Source organism: Medicago truncatula, chromosome 4 (genome assembly GCF_003473485.1).
Source record: "Medicago truncatula cultivar Jemalong A17 chromosome 4, MtrunA17r5.0-ANR, whole genome shotgun sequence".
In the NCBI taxonomy this organism is placed as follows: domain Eukaryota; kingdom Viridiplantae; phylum Streptophyta; class Magnoliopsida; order Fabales; family Fabaceae; genus Medicago; species Medicago truncatula.
Genome location: NC_053045.1, coordinates 61,643,490 through 61,660,457, shown reverse-complemented (window position 1 = coordinate 61,660,457; position 16,968 = coordinate 61,643,490). Strand labels below are relative to the sequence as shown.

The 16,968-nt window shown below is 36.7% G+C and overlaps 1 protein-coding gene across 1 annotated transcript; it reads left to right on the top strand.

Annotated features, from left to right (window-relative positions):
- The first annotated feature begins 392 nt into the window (after nt 1–392).
- Nucleotides 393–2,039, top strand: LOC11446044 (probable xyloglucan endotransglucosylase/hydrolase protein 23). Its single transcript, XM_003610093.4, has 3 exons — nt 393–716; nt 812–1,005; nt 1,448–2,039. The coding sequence occupies exons 1-3, from the start codon at nt 441–443 to the stop codon at nt 1,845–1,847; spliced, it is 870 nt and encodes a 289-aa protein (XP_003610141.1). The 5' UTR covers nt 393–440; the 3' UTR covers nt 1,848–2,039.
- Nucleotides 2,040–16,968: the final 14,929 nt, after the last annotated feature.

The following is a 16,968-nucleotide window of genomic DNA, read 5'->3' as shown; positions in this document are numbered from 1 at the left end:
GCTATAGACCCTACTAGAAGCTACTTCATTTTTAAACTCATCATCAACTTGTAGCACTTTGGATGAATCTCACGAATCAATATCACAAATAAACACTTATTCGGTTTGGTAGAATAATCCTAGGAAGTCCTAATCACTTATCACTCTGCGCCGTATGCATGTGTAAAACTAAAACTAAAATAGTGTCTACCCTAACAAGCACCACGTAATGCACCACTTAATTCAACTCTTAAACTATCATTAAGTATTATGCAATTGAAACCGATTGCTGTCCAGCTGTCAAAGTCCCATTTCATCACACCAACCAACTTTTATTCTATTTTATTATTATTATTATTATTCCAACAACGTTCCCATAAACCACAAGCCTTATAGATCACTATAAATTCGAGTACACTAATTTGCTGTTTCACAAGTTCTCACACAAAATACACTGTCCAATGGCTTCTAACTATGCATTTTTTGTGCATGTCATAACTTCTTTAATATGTACAATTTTCATAGTAGCTTTTGCTGGAAATTTATATCAAGATGTTGGTATCACTTGGGGAGATGGGAGAGGTAAGATTGTGAACAATGGTCAGCTTCTTACTCTGTCTCTAGATAGAACCTCTGGCTCTGGCTTTCAATCCAATAATCAATATCTTTATGGAAAGATTGACATGCAAATTAAACTTGTTCCTGGAAATTCAGCTGGCACAGTCACTGCTTATTATGTGAGTTTAATTTAATCCTTATTAATATGTTTAATGTTTTTTTATGGAGAGTTTAATCATAATTAATATTTCAATTTCTGCATCATGCATTGCAGTTACGTTCAGAAGGGTCATTGTGGGATGAAATAGACTTTGAATTCTTGGGAAATTTGAGTGGTGATCCTTACATAGTTCATACAAATGTGTACACCCAAGGCAAAGGGGACAGAGAGCAACAATTCTATTTATGGTTTGACCCAACTACAAGTTTTCATACCTATTCTTTTCTCTGGAATCCTGCACATGTTGTGTAAGTTTCTAAATTTCAAAATGTTTATTTCAAATTCTTTGTTTGGATAATGGAATCAAATAGCACATCAATATTAAGATAGAGCTTATTTATTGGACCGTTTTTATAAATTTTAAAAATCTTGAGATAATAATTTAAACATAAAAAAGAGAGTGGATCAAATGAAAATTTTAAAAGATTTGGGCAAATTTCAAATTTTAAGGAAGTTGAGGGATCAATTTTAAATTTTTGAAAATATGTAGGGACCAATCCTTAAATTTGATAAATAAACAGAGATAAATATACAAAATTTGAAACACATAGGAACTATTTGTGTACACAATATGAACAAATTATATGGACCAATTGGACATAAGATTTTTTTTTTTTTAGGTGGTATTTTAAATTCTCTAAATTTACATGATCTCATAATCCTCTTGATCAACTTGTCCTTGCTTTTCAGATTTTCTATTGACGGCAGACCAATTAGGGAATTCAAAAACTTGGAGAGTGAAGGTGTTCCATATCCAAAGAAGCAGCCAATGAGATTATATTCAAGTCTATGGAATGCCGATGATTGGGCAACAAGAGGTGGTCTTGTGAAAACAGATTGGAATCAAGCTCCATTTACTGCTTCTTTTAGGAACTTCAAAGCCAATGGTTGTGTTTTGTCCAATGGAATTTCTTCTTGCAAATCCAACTCTTCTTCTGACAATGCTTGGTTGTATCAACAACTGGATTCTACAAATCAGAAAAGACTCAAATGGGTCCAGAAGAATTACATGATTTACAATTACTGCAATGACCTTAAACGATTCCCTCAGGGTCTCCCTTTGGAATGCATTGTCCGTACCAACTCATAAGAATTAAGAGGAGTACAACTTTTACTAGTTTATTACCTGTAAAATATGTGTGCATTTTTTTTAACCATCTTTCGATTGCCATCATTCTTTAAGCTATGTCATTTGAGTTATTATTATGTTCAAAAATATTGGAAGCATTTTAACAACTACTCAAATTAATAAAACCAAGGAATTTTAGCAGCATTCTTAAAAGCATGCATCACCAAAGTTGAATCGGTTTCTATCCACAATTGTGCCAATGATGGTGATAAGCTATTTCAATCACTATTAAACTCCTTGAAATCTCTGCATGTAAAGTATTCTCCTAGCCAGTATTCTTAGCAAAGCAGCAAATGAAATTTGCATCTTGATTTTTTAAAATGCCTCCACATGAGGAGTTATTGGAAGCAGATGATTTGTTTGTATTAAAATTCAACGGACCAACCAGTGATATGAAGAAGCCAAATCACAACTTTGATGATTTGAGGCTAAGGAGAATGAATGTTCACAGTGAACATTTTCAAAATAAAAAACCCTGACAATAAAGAAGAGGATGCAACATTAGAATTATTTCCTGAAAAAGATACATTGAAATGATGGAAGATATTGAGGCTTTTCAAAAAAATTCTTGTCTTTGAATCTACATTAAGTTCTGGCAAACCATACTCATACAAGATTCAAAATATTTCTTAGAGCAGCTTTAATGACAATCTTGCTTGGTTGCTCCAACCACTATGTTACATAGAGTCCAAATATGCTCTAGTGAAAAAGTACATGAACTTTTGTTATTTTATTTACTTTTAAAATATTTTTATTTTTTGAACAATAAGAAATGGAATTATATAAATCACAAAAAGCAACTCTTCTAGCACAAGATGTGCCAAAAGAATTACTCTACAAACATAGAGTCATACAAACAACCAAAACAAACCATTACGTGATGCCCAAATATTGTAAGGGACTTGAACACCACATATCTGAACCAAACCTAAAAACAACCTTATTGGCTTTTAACCAGGCTAAAGACATATATTTAACTTTATCTAACAACCTGGGAATAGAAGTAACAACATTATTGAAAAGCCTGTTATTACGTTCATTCCATAAAACCCAAACGCACAAGAGCCAAATAAGCTGGAGAAAGTCTCTAGTAGCTTTACCTCCTCCTGTCAAGTTCACAAACTGAAGAAAATGATCTAGTAGAACATTAGTGTCAACACCAAGAATACCCAGCCAATGTCGCACCAGAGGCCATAAAGGTGAAAAAGCATCACAAGATAGAAACAAATGTTGCGCCGTTTCACACATGCCACAATCAGAAACACACAAAGAAGCTTCTGAGTCAAGCACCCGTCTTTCAACCAAATTAGCTTTAGTAGGCAATCTATCTCGAAGCAACCTCCAAGCAAATAAAGAAACCTTCAACGACACCTGGTTATGCCAAATCAAAGATGTTGCGGGATCCCTAAGAGGAACGTCTCGAGAAGTCAGCATGTGATATGAACCACGAACAGAGTAACCCACAATAGGGTCTGGCAACCACACTCACCTGTCTGAAACAAAATCTCGCAAAGAAACATCAGTCAATAAGGCCCTACACTCCTCTAACTCCTCCTCCTCCCAAGCCCACAACCTCCTCCTCCACTTCCACGCCTCCCCACCCCGCTCTACACCAAGAGAAAACAAGTCTGCCACCGTAATGGATTTGTTCTCAGAAAGATCGAACAACCTAGGAAACCGCTCACCAAAAGAAACCGATCACCAAAAGAAACCGATCATAACCACTTATCATACCAAAACAAAGTGTCTGAGCCATCCCCCAACATCTTAGACACACACTCCCCAAACCAACCTCCACCTATAACACCTCCCCCGTCCCTAATCCGCCCTACCTCCCTCCACCAAGAAGAACAACTCCGACCCCCAACCTCCCACCTACTTCGCCATAACGGGCGACTAAAACTCGATACCAAAAACCATTCCTATCAACTAGCATCCTCCAACACCACTTTCCTAATAAAGCCAAATTAATTTCTTTCAACCGTCTCACCCTCAAACCTCCAAACTCCCTGTGAAGGCACGCATCATGCCAACCTATCCAAGATATTTTCCTATGGTCCTCACTCCCCCCCCCCTCCCCCCAAAAAAAAAAAATTAATAAATAAAGAATCAATGGAAGAGATTATACTTGATGGAGCTTTGAAGAAGGAAAACACATAGACAGGAAGAGAGGTCAGAACAGACTTTAACAAAACCAGACGGCCGCCAAAAGATAGAAAACGACTATTCCAACCAGACAACCTATTTGTTATGTTATTATAGAAAAATGATTTTTTAGAGAGAGTAAATGTTTTTATACTGCAATTATAGGAGCGATAAATATTTTTCCTTCATTCGTTTAATCTTTTATAAATACATTTTCTTTTCAAAAAAATGTTATGTCAAGAAGAAGCAACATGAGACGGGCAGAGGATTTAAGGTGGGTGTTTCCAGCCGTTCGCCTCATTAGTTTGCTTTTTTGGCTTTTTTAATGTTTTGGTTTTCTTTTGCTTTTATGGAGGGTTTTGGTTTTTGTCCCCCCCTCTTCTTTGTACGTATTTCTTTCATTTAATATATGTTTTGGGTACTGCAGCAGGAGACCCCTCTGCATCCCATCTTTTGCTTAAAAAAAACTCCCTTTCTCACTATTCACCAGTACAAAATTCCTTTTACATGGATGGTCAAATGAGAACCCCTAGCATGACTCAACTTATGCATGTGTTAAAACCAACATGATATAAATCACGCCAAACTTAGCGTGAGTTAAGTCACACTCATTACAAGTCAACGTGACTTAACTCACGCCAAGTCTGTGTTAGGTTCTAGAACAGCAGAAATGATATTTTTCCCTAATTTCCTTCGTTCATTCGTACTTCGATACATCCATTCCATCATTCATTCAATCATTTACAATCATTCATTCATCAATAATTAACATACGCATAATAAAACACAAAATTACTCAAAATTAAAAACCAATAAACTAATCAAAATATCATAAAAATGCGCAAAGGCGCGAGTGTAAATATATTACATCAAAATCCCTCGAAATGTCACAAAAACATCTAAAAATATACAAATGTCCTAAAAATGCTAGAACAAGACTCTACTCCTTTTGTGGACTATGACTCATAGTTCTCCTTCATGGAACCGACACCTTATGCAGAATGCTATACTCGGACCGGATGTCCTTCGTAACATCGAGAAAGTTAGATTTATATTTATGGAATAATATAAACCCTAAACCCTAAACCCGGACGTCATCACCAATTTTTTTTATTAATTTAACGTTCAAACCCGGACGCCACCACCATTTTTTTTTTATTAATTTTTTTTTGGTAGATATTTTTTTTTAACATATATTTTATATTATCTTAAAGTATCTTTTGTATTGTATTATTTGCGGCGCTTCTTAGAAACGACAATTCGAAGACATTTCTCAAGCTAGAGACGAATTTAATGTGGCGACGAACTATTTATGAAGTCAATTGAAATTAGTTGCATCTGAGATCTATACTTTGTTCTAGAAAATGCAAATATGTGGACTCCCTCCCTCGAAATTATGCGCATTCCGTCCAATGTAAAAAATGTTGGGAAAAAGTACTCATGGACATTGGATAAGAAAATAAAAAAAGAAATAATTATATTGAAAAATAAGAAATGCTAAAAAGTACACTCTTGAACATTGGATAAGAAAATAAAAATAAAATTATTGTATTGAAAAATGGGAAAAAAAGATGAATTTAACTTTCTAAAAGTTAAAATGTTGTGGAATCCAATATAAAAAATATTACATTTAGGTTCCTTAACAAATGCCTTAAGAGCATTCGTTAACCTAACCGTAAACTTGTTTATTTGACTACTTTCACATATGTTAACAAAAAATGATAGTATAGTTAATGTGTGTAATTTTTGTTAAATTGTCATTCGTTTTTATGTGTATTATATTTGATTTTTTATATTTTAAAGCAAGTTAATAGTATTAATTAGGGGTTTGTTTAGAAAAAAAATAATAAATACACCTGGTAATTTGTATAAGTGTTTATATTTAGGGACAAAACTTTTTTCAAAGGAGACTTATAATTACAGAAAAAGGGAGTAGTAGTTTTTTCTTTTTGGGAAATACTAATTAACGAAGGAGTAAGTCGTTTGACCATTTCACATCTATTAAGAAATGCAATTAATTTGTATATGAAAAAATATTATGAGTTGTTTTACAAAATTTTCCTTAATAAATAGTATGAGAAATATAAATTTAAAAAATAAAAAGAGAGGTAATATGTAACGCCCTAGTCGTTATTCTATTATTTTTGGAATTATTTAGAATCTTTTACGTATTTTATAACATATGTGTGATTTATTTGGTGTGTAGTATTTATTTATATAATTTATTTAATATAAATAGGATAATAAGAGAAAAGGGATTATTTTAGGAGGTTAGGGATTAATTGGAAATTAATAGTAATTAGGAGGGGTTTAATGAAATGAGGGAAGTTACACTTTGAGGGAATAAGGAAAGAAAAAGGGAGAAAAACTGTTTAACGTGAAAACAAGTTGGGGAGGAGAAAAGCTAAGGCTAGGAGAGAAGACCAAGAGAGAAGAACTAGAGAATCGATTGCTGTGTTTTCTTTGTCTTCGCAATTCTAAGGTAAGGGTGAGACTATCTCTCAATAATCATAATCTATAATTCCTGAAATTGACCTAATTGAATAGTTTTTGAAAAATAATATGAAAATTAGGGTTTGATGATGATTCTGATGGAATGAGTAAAGATGATGTTAGTTTCTCTGAATTTAATGTTAAGAATGAAAGCTTGATCCATGTTGTTGCTACAATCCATTAATTGATTGAAATTTTGATGAATTGTATGAATTGATGAATATGTGGATGATGATAGGATGATTCTGTGATTGTTGCTGTTGATGGTTGAATTGTGTTTCTTTATAATGCCTAGTTGTATATTGGACCTGTAAACATCTGTTGGAATATATTTTGGGTAATCAGGGGATTAAAATGGAGTTTTTGGAGTGAGAAGTGGTCTGAAACCGTAGGTTTTGCACTGTCCAGACGAATGGTCGCTTAAGCGAAGCATCCGTCGCTTAAGCGAGCATTCAAGCAAGCTGCCCAGAATGCGATTTTACCCGTTCGCTTAAGCGAACCGTGAGCGAACTGGTAAGCGAAAATTAAGTTTGGTTCTGCCAAGAATTCGCTCAAGCGAATGGTAAGCGACCCTGTGAGCGAAAAACCATTTTGATTCTGTCCAAAGTTCGCTCAAGCGAACCGTGAGTGACCCGTAAGCGAACTGAGCCCAGAGCCTACTGTAAGCTGGTCGCTTAAGCGAACTAGCCGTCGCTTAAGCGAAGTGATGTGATCCTAAAATTATCTCTCTTGACAAGAATAATAAAGTCATTGTGGAATAAAAGAACCAAATTAATTTTGGGTTCAAAGTTTTATTTTCGTAGGTCATGATATGTCTGTCTTGTTTTGGCTATATCTGGAGCTCTGGATGTCCGTTTGAGGTGATCTTTAACTCGTTGGAAAGCTTACGAAATTCTCTACATTTCATCTGTTTGACTCAAGATCAAATTCGAAATATTTAATGGTGTAAAATGAGTTGTAAGTTGAAAACGTGGTTAAAGTGTGTAAGCTGAAGAATTAAAGGTGTTTGTGGAATTGTAACGTCTAGAAATAATTAGCCTTCACAAATCAATGTGCAAATGAATATGTAACCTCCTCATGCATTGATTAGCCACCAACTTAGAGAGTCATTTTGTAACATTTTATTTGCATTAATCAGCCACCAAAACATTATTGTAATTAGTGGTTGCATTTCCTTTCATTTTTTAGTCTTTTCATCATTTCCACCAACAATATTCATAATTTGCTTCCGACGGCTTCGTGAAACTCATCATTTGGTAATCAGAGCTTAGGTTTAAATCAGGTGTTTTCTATCCTTTTAATTTATTTTATTTTTGTTTGTTCTACATCAAAGTTTGAAAAAAATGTCTCAAGAAATCCAAGCTTCAATTCAATATTTTGATAAAGTATGGAGAGAGAAAATGCTTGAGGATATCAAGAGAAGATCAAGTCCTTCTTCTGCTCTTAAAGAGTTACAAAGAAAAAGGAGAGAGAAAATGATGGCAATAATTGATAGAGGAATGGCTGATATCTCTAAAATACTAGAGGAAAATCTCTTTCAAATCCAAAATCATTATATAGAGCCTAAAATAAATATTGAAGAAAAAGAGAGTCTCATTGTAAAGGAAACTCACGAAGAAGAATGTGAAAAGGAAAGAGAAGAGACAAAAGAAAGTGACGAAAAAGAAGTAGAGGAAAAAGGAGAAGAAAAGGAGAATGAGAAGGAAAAGGAAGAGAAAAATGTTAGGAAGTTTTGGCCTACTATAACATTAGTACCTTCTTCTAAGTTGGTTTGTGTTTTTAAATGTTGGGATTCTTCTTCTAATATTATTCAATTGCCTAACATTTCTTTATGTCATGAAGGAAACAAAGAGAATGAAGAAACTTTTTCTCAACAGGTGGAAGAAAATTATGTGATTTGGAACGATGATCATGTCCATAAATCAAAAGTGGATGAAAAGAAAACTAATTCTTCCAATAAAAGTGAAGAGCTCTCTAAAGTTAAAGTTACATGTGATGGATTCCATAGATTTATTTTTGACTCAGGAGGTATTCAAGCTATAAATTCGAGGTCGAATTCTCTTGAAGAGGGAGAGTATGATGTGATCCTAAAATTATCTCTCTTGACAAGAATAATAAAGTCATTGTGGAATAAAAGAACCAAATTAATTTTGGGTTCAAAGTTTTATTTTCGTAGGTCATGATATGTCTGTCTTGTTTTGGCTATATCTGGAGCTCTGGATGTCCGTTTGAGGTGATCTTTAACTCGTTGGAAAGCTTACGAAATTCTCTACATTTCATCTGTTTGACTCAAGATCAAATTCGAAATATTTAATGGTGTAAAATGAGTTGTAAGTTGAAAACGTGGTTAAAGTGTGTAAGCTGAAGAATTAAAGGTGTTTGTGGAATTGTAACGTCTAGAAATAATTAGCCTTCACAAATCAATGTGCAAATGAATATGTAACCTCCTCATGCATTGATTAGCCACCAACTTAGAGAGTCATTTTGTAACATTTTATTTGCATTAATCAGCCACCAAAACATTATTGTAATTAGTGGTTGCATTTCCTTTCATTTTCTAAGAGTTTTAGAGTCAAAATCATCATGTAATAAGCTCATATAAATAGAGCACGAAAATGATGTGAAAAAAGGTTGAATATTATAGAATTTTACACATATGTGTATTGAGAGCTTTGTCTCTTGTGGTTCTGGATTGAACCATCCTTGATCTTATCAAGAAATCATATTTCTTGTGGCGATCCTCGCATCCATAGACTTATCACTTTCTTGGATTAGAAAGTGTGGCGTCCCTATCTATCCATTCCATTTCTTCATTTTTAGTCTTTTCACCATTTTCACCAACAATATTCATAATTTGCTTCCGACGGCTTCGTGAAACTCATCATTTGGTATCAGAGCTTAGGTTTAAATCAGGTGTTTTCTATCCTTTTAATTTATTTTATTTTTGTTTGTTCTACATCAAAGTTTGAAAAAAATGTCTCAAGAAATCCAAGCTTCAATTCAATATTTTGATAAAGTATGGAGAGAGAAAATGCTTGAGGATATCAAGAGAAGATCAAGTCCTTCTTCTGCTCTTAAAGAGTTACAAAGAAAAAGGAGAGAGAAAATGATGGCAATAATTGATAGAGGAATGGCTGATATCTCTAAAATACTAGAGGAAAATCTCTTTCAAATCCAAAATCATTATATAGAGCCTAAAATAAATATTGAAGAAAAAGAGAGTCTCATTGTAAAGGAAACTCACGAAGAAGAATGTGAAAAGGAAAGAGAAGAGACAAAAGAAAGTGACGAAAAAGAAGTAGAGGAAAAAGGAGAAGAAAAGGAGAATGAGAAGGAAAAGGAAGAGAAAAATGTTAGGAAGTTTTGGCTCTAAGTTGGTGGCTAATCAATGCATGAGGAGGTTACATATTCATTTGCACATTGATTTGTGAAGGCTAATTATTTCTAGACGTTACAATTCCACAAACACCTTTAATTCTTCAGCTTACACACTTTAACCACGTTTTCAACTTACAACTCATTTTACACCATTAAATATTTCGAATTTGATCTTGAGTCAAACAGATGAAATGTAGAGAATTTCGTAAGCTTTCCAACGAGTTAAAGATCACCTCAAACGGACATCCAGAGCTCCAGATATAGCCAAAACAAGACAGACATATCATGACCTACGAAAATAAAACTTTGAACCCAAAATTAATTTGGTTCTTTTATTCCACAATGACTTTATTATTCTTGTCAAGAGAGATAATTTTAGGATCACATCACGAAGTGAACCTTAGTCAGCCTTTTCTGAACCCTGCTTGTGAGCTAGGAGACCCCTTTTTGTACTTCTTATGTGTTTCCTTAGCTTGTATAACTCTTGTTTAGGTATCTAATCCTACTTTAAACATAATGATGAATGGTTTGGTTGATTCCTATGAATTTTTGGAGATGTTGAAATGTGTGAACTAGGTGAATGAACATGTTGCATTAAGAGAAGTGATGAGTCATATTAATATATATGTAATAGTAGAGTTGTATGTAGATATACACTGGTTGGGTAGTTGCATAATCATCAAGTGGGAGAGCTTCGGCTCTGGAACGCTTCGTCGTTCAAAGCGGTGGAGCACTAGTTGTTCAAAGCGGTGTGGAGCGGTGAGGACTTAGGTCCTGTTGAGAATGCTTTAACCATTCGACAGCGGTGTGGGTCACGGCCCTGAATTACGGTACCACATGCATATTTGCATTTATTGAGGAGTTCTAGATGGGGATGTCGTGTCATAACATGAGTTGCATTTTGTTGATTGGATTCTATTATGAATGACTGTTGTTGATGATAAATAATTATGCTTATTGAATAATCTTTGATATTGTAAGGTGTTAGATTTTCAATTGATGTTTTTATATATTATTTTTATTGATTGAGAATCTCACCCCTTCTGCTTGAAAATGTTGCCCTTCCTATGGGTAACTTGCAGGTGATCCTGAGTAGTAGGTGGTGGCTCAAAGTGTCTAGGGCTCTGATACGTGGGATGGGATTTTATTGTTTTATTTCATTATATGTATCAAATTTTGGTTAATGATGTTGTAGCCCTACGATTTATGAATTATTCTGGTTGGGCTTTTATGCCAAGATATTGTTTGGAGTTTTAAATAGTTGTTGACGTTTTCAATGATAATATTCCGCTGCATATTAAACGATGATTTTCTTTGGATATTTTATAAATAGATTTTTATATTCTATTTCAGAAATTTGAAAATGAAGTGTGACATGCCCATGTGGATTTTATGACTCTGATGTATGTTTATTTATTTAAAATAAAGTATATATGGGAATGGGGTGTTACAATTGGTATCAGAGCCTGGTTGGTCCGTCCGACCGTGTAGTAGAGTCGTGTTGAGCCACCTAGGTTAGAGTGTCAAACTCTAATGTTGTTTTGTTATGATTCTGAATTGTTATTTCTTATGTAGAATTTAGAAATGGCTGGTCGTAATGATGCTGCTATCGCTGCTGCACTTGAGGCTGTTGCTCAAGCTGTAGGACAGCAACCCGCTGCTGGTAACGGAGAGGTGAGAATGCTGGAGACCTTCTTGAGGAATCATCCACCGGCATTTAAGGGGAGGTATGATCCAGATGGTGCCCAGACTTGGTTGAAGGAGGTGGAGAGGATCTTTAGAGTCATGCAGTGCTCTGAAATTCAAAAGGTGCGGTTCGGGACGCACATGCTAGCGGAGGAGGCCGACGATTGGTGGGTAAGTCTGCTACCGGTACTTGAGCAGGACGGTGCGGTGGTGACCTGGGCTGTGTTCAGGAGGGAATTCCTGAATAGATATTTTCCGGAAGATGTCCGTGGCAAGAAGGAAATAGAGTTTCTGGAGTTGAAGCAAGGTGACATGTCTGTCACGGAATATGCTGCAAAGTTCACGGAGCTGGCTAAGTTTTATCCTCACTATACTGCGGAGACGGCTGAATTCTCCAAATGTATTAAGTTCGAGAATGGGTTGAGAGCTGACATCAAGAGGGCCATTGGCTATCAGAAGATCAGAACTCTTTCTGAGTTGATAAGTAGCTGCAGAATCTATGAAGAAGATTCAAAGGCTCATTACAAGGTGATGAGTGAACGGAGGGGCAAGGGACAACAGAGTCGTCCTAAGCCGTATAGTGCTCCTGCTGGTAAGGGAAAGCAACGACTGAATGATGAAAGGAGACCCAAGGGAAGAGACACTCCTGCGGAGATAGTTTGCTTCAAGTGTGGCGAGAAGGGCCACAAAAGTAATGTTTGTACCAAAGATGAGAAGAAGTGCTTCAGGTGTGGACAGAAGGGTCACGTGTTAGCTGATTGTAAACGTGGTGATATTGTATGCTACAACTGCAATGGGGAGGGTCATATCAGTTCTCAGTGCACTCAACCGAAGAAGGTTAGGACCGGTGGGAAAGTGTTTGCCTTGGCTGGTACGCAAACCGCGAATGAAGATAGACTTATCAGAGGTACTTGTTTCTTTAATAGTATCCCTTTAATCGCTATTATAGACACTGGTGCTACACATTGTTTCATTGCTTTAGAGTGTGCTTATAAACTGGGTTTGATCGTGTCTGATATGAAAGGAGAAATGGTCGTTGAAACTCCGGCTAAGGGTTCAGTGACTACTTCTCTTGTTTGTTTGAGATGTCCTATATCTATGTTTGGTAGGAATTTTGAAGTAGACCTAGTTTGCTTACCTTTGACGGGGATGGATGTTATATTTGGAATGAATTGGTTAGAGTATAACCGAGTTCATATCAACTGCTTTAATAAGACTGTACATTTTTCTTCTGCCGAAGAAGAGAGTGGAGTTGAGATTTTAACTACGAAAGAGATGAAGCAACTAGAACGGGACGGGATTCTGATGTATTCTCTGATGGCATGTTTGTCGTGGGAAAACCAAGCTGTGATCGACAGGTTACCAGTGGTGAATGAGTTTCCTGAAGTTTTTCCGGATGAGATTCCAGATGTACCACCAGAGAGGGAGGTTGAGTTCTCCATTGATCTAGTACCAGGAACGAAGCCGGTATCGATGGCACCTTATCGTATGTCGGCATCTGAACTTGCTGAGTTGAAGAAACAGTTGGAGGATTTACTCGACAAGAAGTTTGTAAGACCAAGTGTCTCACCGTGGGGAGCGCCTGTGTTGTTGGTAAAGAAGAAGGATGGTAGTATGAGGTTGTGTATTGACTACCGTCAGTTGAATAAAGTTACGATAAAGAACAGATATCCTCTTCCGAGAATTGACGACTTAATGGATCAGTTGGTTGGTGCCAAGATTTTTAGCAAAATTGACTTGAGGTTAGGTTACCATCAAATCAAGGTGAAAGATGAAGACATGCAGAAGACTGCCTTTAGGACACGATATGGTCATTACGAATATAAGGTGATGCCTTTCGGTGTTACTAACGCGCCTGGGGTGTTCATGGAGTATATGAATAGAATTTTTCATGCTTATCTGGATAAATTTGTGGTGGTGTTCATTGATGACATTTTGATCTATTCGACAACCGAGGAAGAGCATGCAGAACATCTGAGAATTGTGTTGCAAGTATTGAAAGAGAAGAAGTTGTATGCCAAATTGTCGAAGTGTGAGTTCTGGTTAAGTGAAGTAAGTTTCCTTGGCCATATTATTTCTGGAAGTGGTATTGCAGTGGATCCTTCGAAGGTTGAGGCAGTATCACAATGGGAGACTCCAAAGTCAGTGACGGAGATCAGAAGTTTCTTGGGTTTAGCTGGTTATTACCGCAGGTTTATTGAGGGATTCTCAAAGTTAGCTTTGCCGTTGACTCAGTTAACCTGTAAGGGTAAGTCTTTTGTATGGGATGCTCAATGTGAGAGTAGCTTCAATGAGTTGAAGAGGAAGTTGACGACTGCTCCTGTTTTAATTTAGCCTAAGCCGGATAAACCGTTTGTTGTTTACTGTGATGCGTCTAAACTGGGTCTAGGAGGTGTGTTGATGCAAGATGGTAAGGTAGTGGCGTATGCTTCTAGACAGCTGAGAGTACATGAAAAGAATTATCCTACTCACGATTTAGAGTTGGCTGCGGTGGTCTTTGTTTTAAAGATTTGGAGGCACTACTTGTATGGTTCCAGGTTCGAAGTGTTTAGTGACCATAAGAGCTTGAAATATTTATTTGACCAGAAGGAGTTGAACATGAGACAGAGGAGATGGCTAGAGTTATTGAAGGATTATGATTTTGGGTTGAACTATCATCCGGGAAAAGCTAATGTAGTTGCAGATGCCTTGAGTAGAAAGACGTTACACATGTCGGCCATGATGGTGAAGGAATTTGAGTTGCTTGAACAGTTTAGAGATTTGAACCTTGTTTGCGAGTTGTCACCCCAGAGTGTGCAGTTGGGTATGTTGAAAATCAATAGTGAATTCTTGGATAGTATTAGAGAAGCGCAACTAGTGGACGTCAAGTTTGTGGATTTAATGGTTGATAGTAATCAGACTGAAGATGGTGATTTCAAGGTTGATGAACAAGGTGTGTTGAGGTTCAGAGGCAGAATTTGCATTCCTGACAACGATGAGATGAAAAGATTGATTTTGGAAGAAAGTCACAAGAGTAGCTTGAGTATCCATCCGGGAGCTACAAAGATGTACCACGACTTGAAAAAGCTGTTTTGGTGGGTGGGTTTGAAGCGTGATGTTGCTCAGTTTGTATATGCGTGTTTGACTTGTCAGAAGTCGAAGGTTGAAAATCAGAGGCCTGCAGGGTTGTTGACACCATTGGATGTACCGGAGTGGAAATGGGATAGTATTTCTATGGATTTCGTGACAAGTTTACCAAACACTCCGAGAGGACATGATTCTATATGGGTTGTAGTCGATAGATTGACGAAGTCGGCGCACTTTATTCCGATAAATATCAGTTTTCCGGTGGCGCAGTTGGCAGAGATTTATATCCGGGATGTTGTGAAGTTGCATGGTGTTCCATCGAGTATTGTATCAGATAGAGATCCGAGGTTCACATCTAGATTCTGGAAGAGTTTACAAGATGCTTTGGGTTCGAAGTTGAGGCTGAGTTCGGCTTATCATCCCCAGACAGACGGACAGTCAGAGAGAACGATACAATCCTTAGAAGATCTTTTGAGAGTATGTGTACTTGAGCAAGGTGGAGCGTGGGATAGTCACTTACCGTTGATAGAATTTACTTACAACAATAGTTACCATTCGAGTATTGGTATGGCACCGTTCGAAGCATTGTATGGTCGAAGATGCAGGACTCCTTTGTGTTGGTTTGAGTCGGGGGAAAGTGTGATGTTGGGACCAGACATAGTTCAACAAACTACAGAAAAGGTTAAGTTGATAAGAGAGCATATGAAAGCGTCGCAGAGTCGACAGAAGAGCTATCATGACAAGCGTAGGAAGGACCTTGAGTTTCAAGAGGGAGATCATGTGTTCTTGAGGGTCACTCCTATGACAGGTGTGGGTCGTGCATTAAAATCTAAGAAGTTGACTCCAAAGTTTATTGGCCCATATCAGATATCTGAGAGAATTGGAACTGTGGCGTATAGGATTGGATTACCACCTCATCTTTCGAATTTGCATGACGTGTTTCATGTGTCACAGTTGCGGAAGTATGTACCTGATCCTTCGCATGTTATTCCAAGAGATGATGTGCAAGTTAGAGATAACCTTACGGTGGAGACCTTACCTTTAAGGATTGATGATCGTAAGGTGAAGTCTTTAAGAGGTAAAGAGATACCCCTTGTAAGAGTTGTTTGGGGTGGTGCAACTGGCGAAAGTCTAACTTGGGAGTTGGAGAGTAAGATGCAAGAATCGTATCCGGAGTTGTTTGTTTGAGGTAAGATTTCAAGGACGAAATTCTCTAAGTTGGGGAGAGTTGTAACGCCCTAGTCGTTATTCTATTATTTTTGGAATTATTTAGTCTTTTACGTATTTTATAACATATGTGTGATTTATTTGGTGTGTAGTATTTATTTATATAATTTATTTAATATAAATAGGATAATAAGAGAAAAGGGATTATTTTAGGAGGTTAGGGATTAATTGGAAATTAATAGTAATTAGGAGGGGTTTAATGAAATGAGGGAAGTTACACTTTGAGGGAATAAGGAAAGAAAAAGGGAGAAAAACTGTTTAACGTGAAAACAAGTTGGGGAGGAGAAAAGCTAAGGCTAGGAGAGAAGACCAAGAGAGAAGAACTAGAGAATCGATTGCTGTGTTTTCTTTGTCTTCGCAATTCTAAGGTAAGGGTGAGACTATCTCTCAATAATCATAATCTATAATTCCTGAAATTGACCTAATTGAATAGTTTTTGAAAAATAATATGAAAATTAGGGTTTGATGATGATTCTGATGGAATGAGTAAAGATGATGTTAGTTTCTCTGAATTTAATGTTAAGAATGAAAGCTTGATCCATGTTGTTGCTACAATCCATTAATTGATTGAAATTTTGATGAATTGTATGAATTGATGAATATGTGGATGATGATAGGATGATTCTGTGATTGTTGCTGTTGATGGTTGAATTGTGTTTCTTTATAATGCCTAGTTGTATATTGGACCTGTAAACATCTGTTGGAATATATTTTGGGTAATCAGGGGATTAAAATGGAGTTTTTGGAGTGAGAAGTGGTCTGAAACCGTAGGTTTTGCACTGTCCAGACGAATGGTCGCTTAAGCGAAGCATCCGTCGCTTAAGCGAGCATTCAAGCAAGCTGCCCAGAATGCGATTTTACCCGTTCGCTCAAGCGAACCGTGAGCGAACTGGTAAGCGAAAATTAAGTTTGGTTCTGCCAAGAATTCGCTCAAGCGAATGGTAAGCGACCCTGTGAGCGAAAAACCATTTTGATTCTGTCCAAAGTTCGCTCAAGCGAACCGTGAGTGACCCGTAAGCGAACTGAGCCCAAAGCCTACTGTAAGCTGGTCGCTTAAGCGAACTAGCCGTCGCTTAAGCGAAGTGAA

Excerpts from the sequence above, each read along its gene's own strand:
- LOC11446044 (XM_003610093.4), top strand. The coding sequence starts at position 441 with ATGGCTTCTAACTATGCATTTTTTGTGCATGTCATAACTTCTTTAATA. Across the intron at positions 717-811 it reads GCACAGTCACTGCTTATTAT|TTACGTTCAGAAGGGTCATT; the intron begins GTGAGTTTAATT and ends CATGCATTGCAG. Across the intron at positions 1,006-1,447 it reads TGGAATCCTGCACATGTTGT|ATTTTCTATTGACGGCAGAC; the intron begins GTAAGTTTCTAA and ends CTTGCTTTTCAG.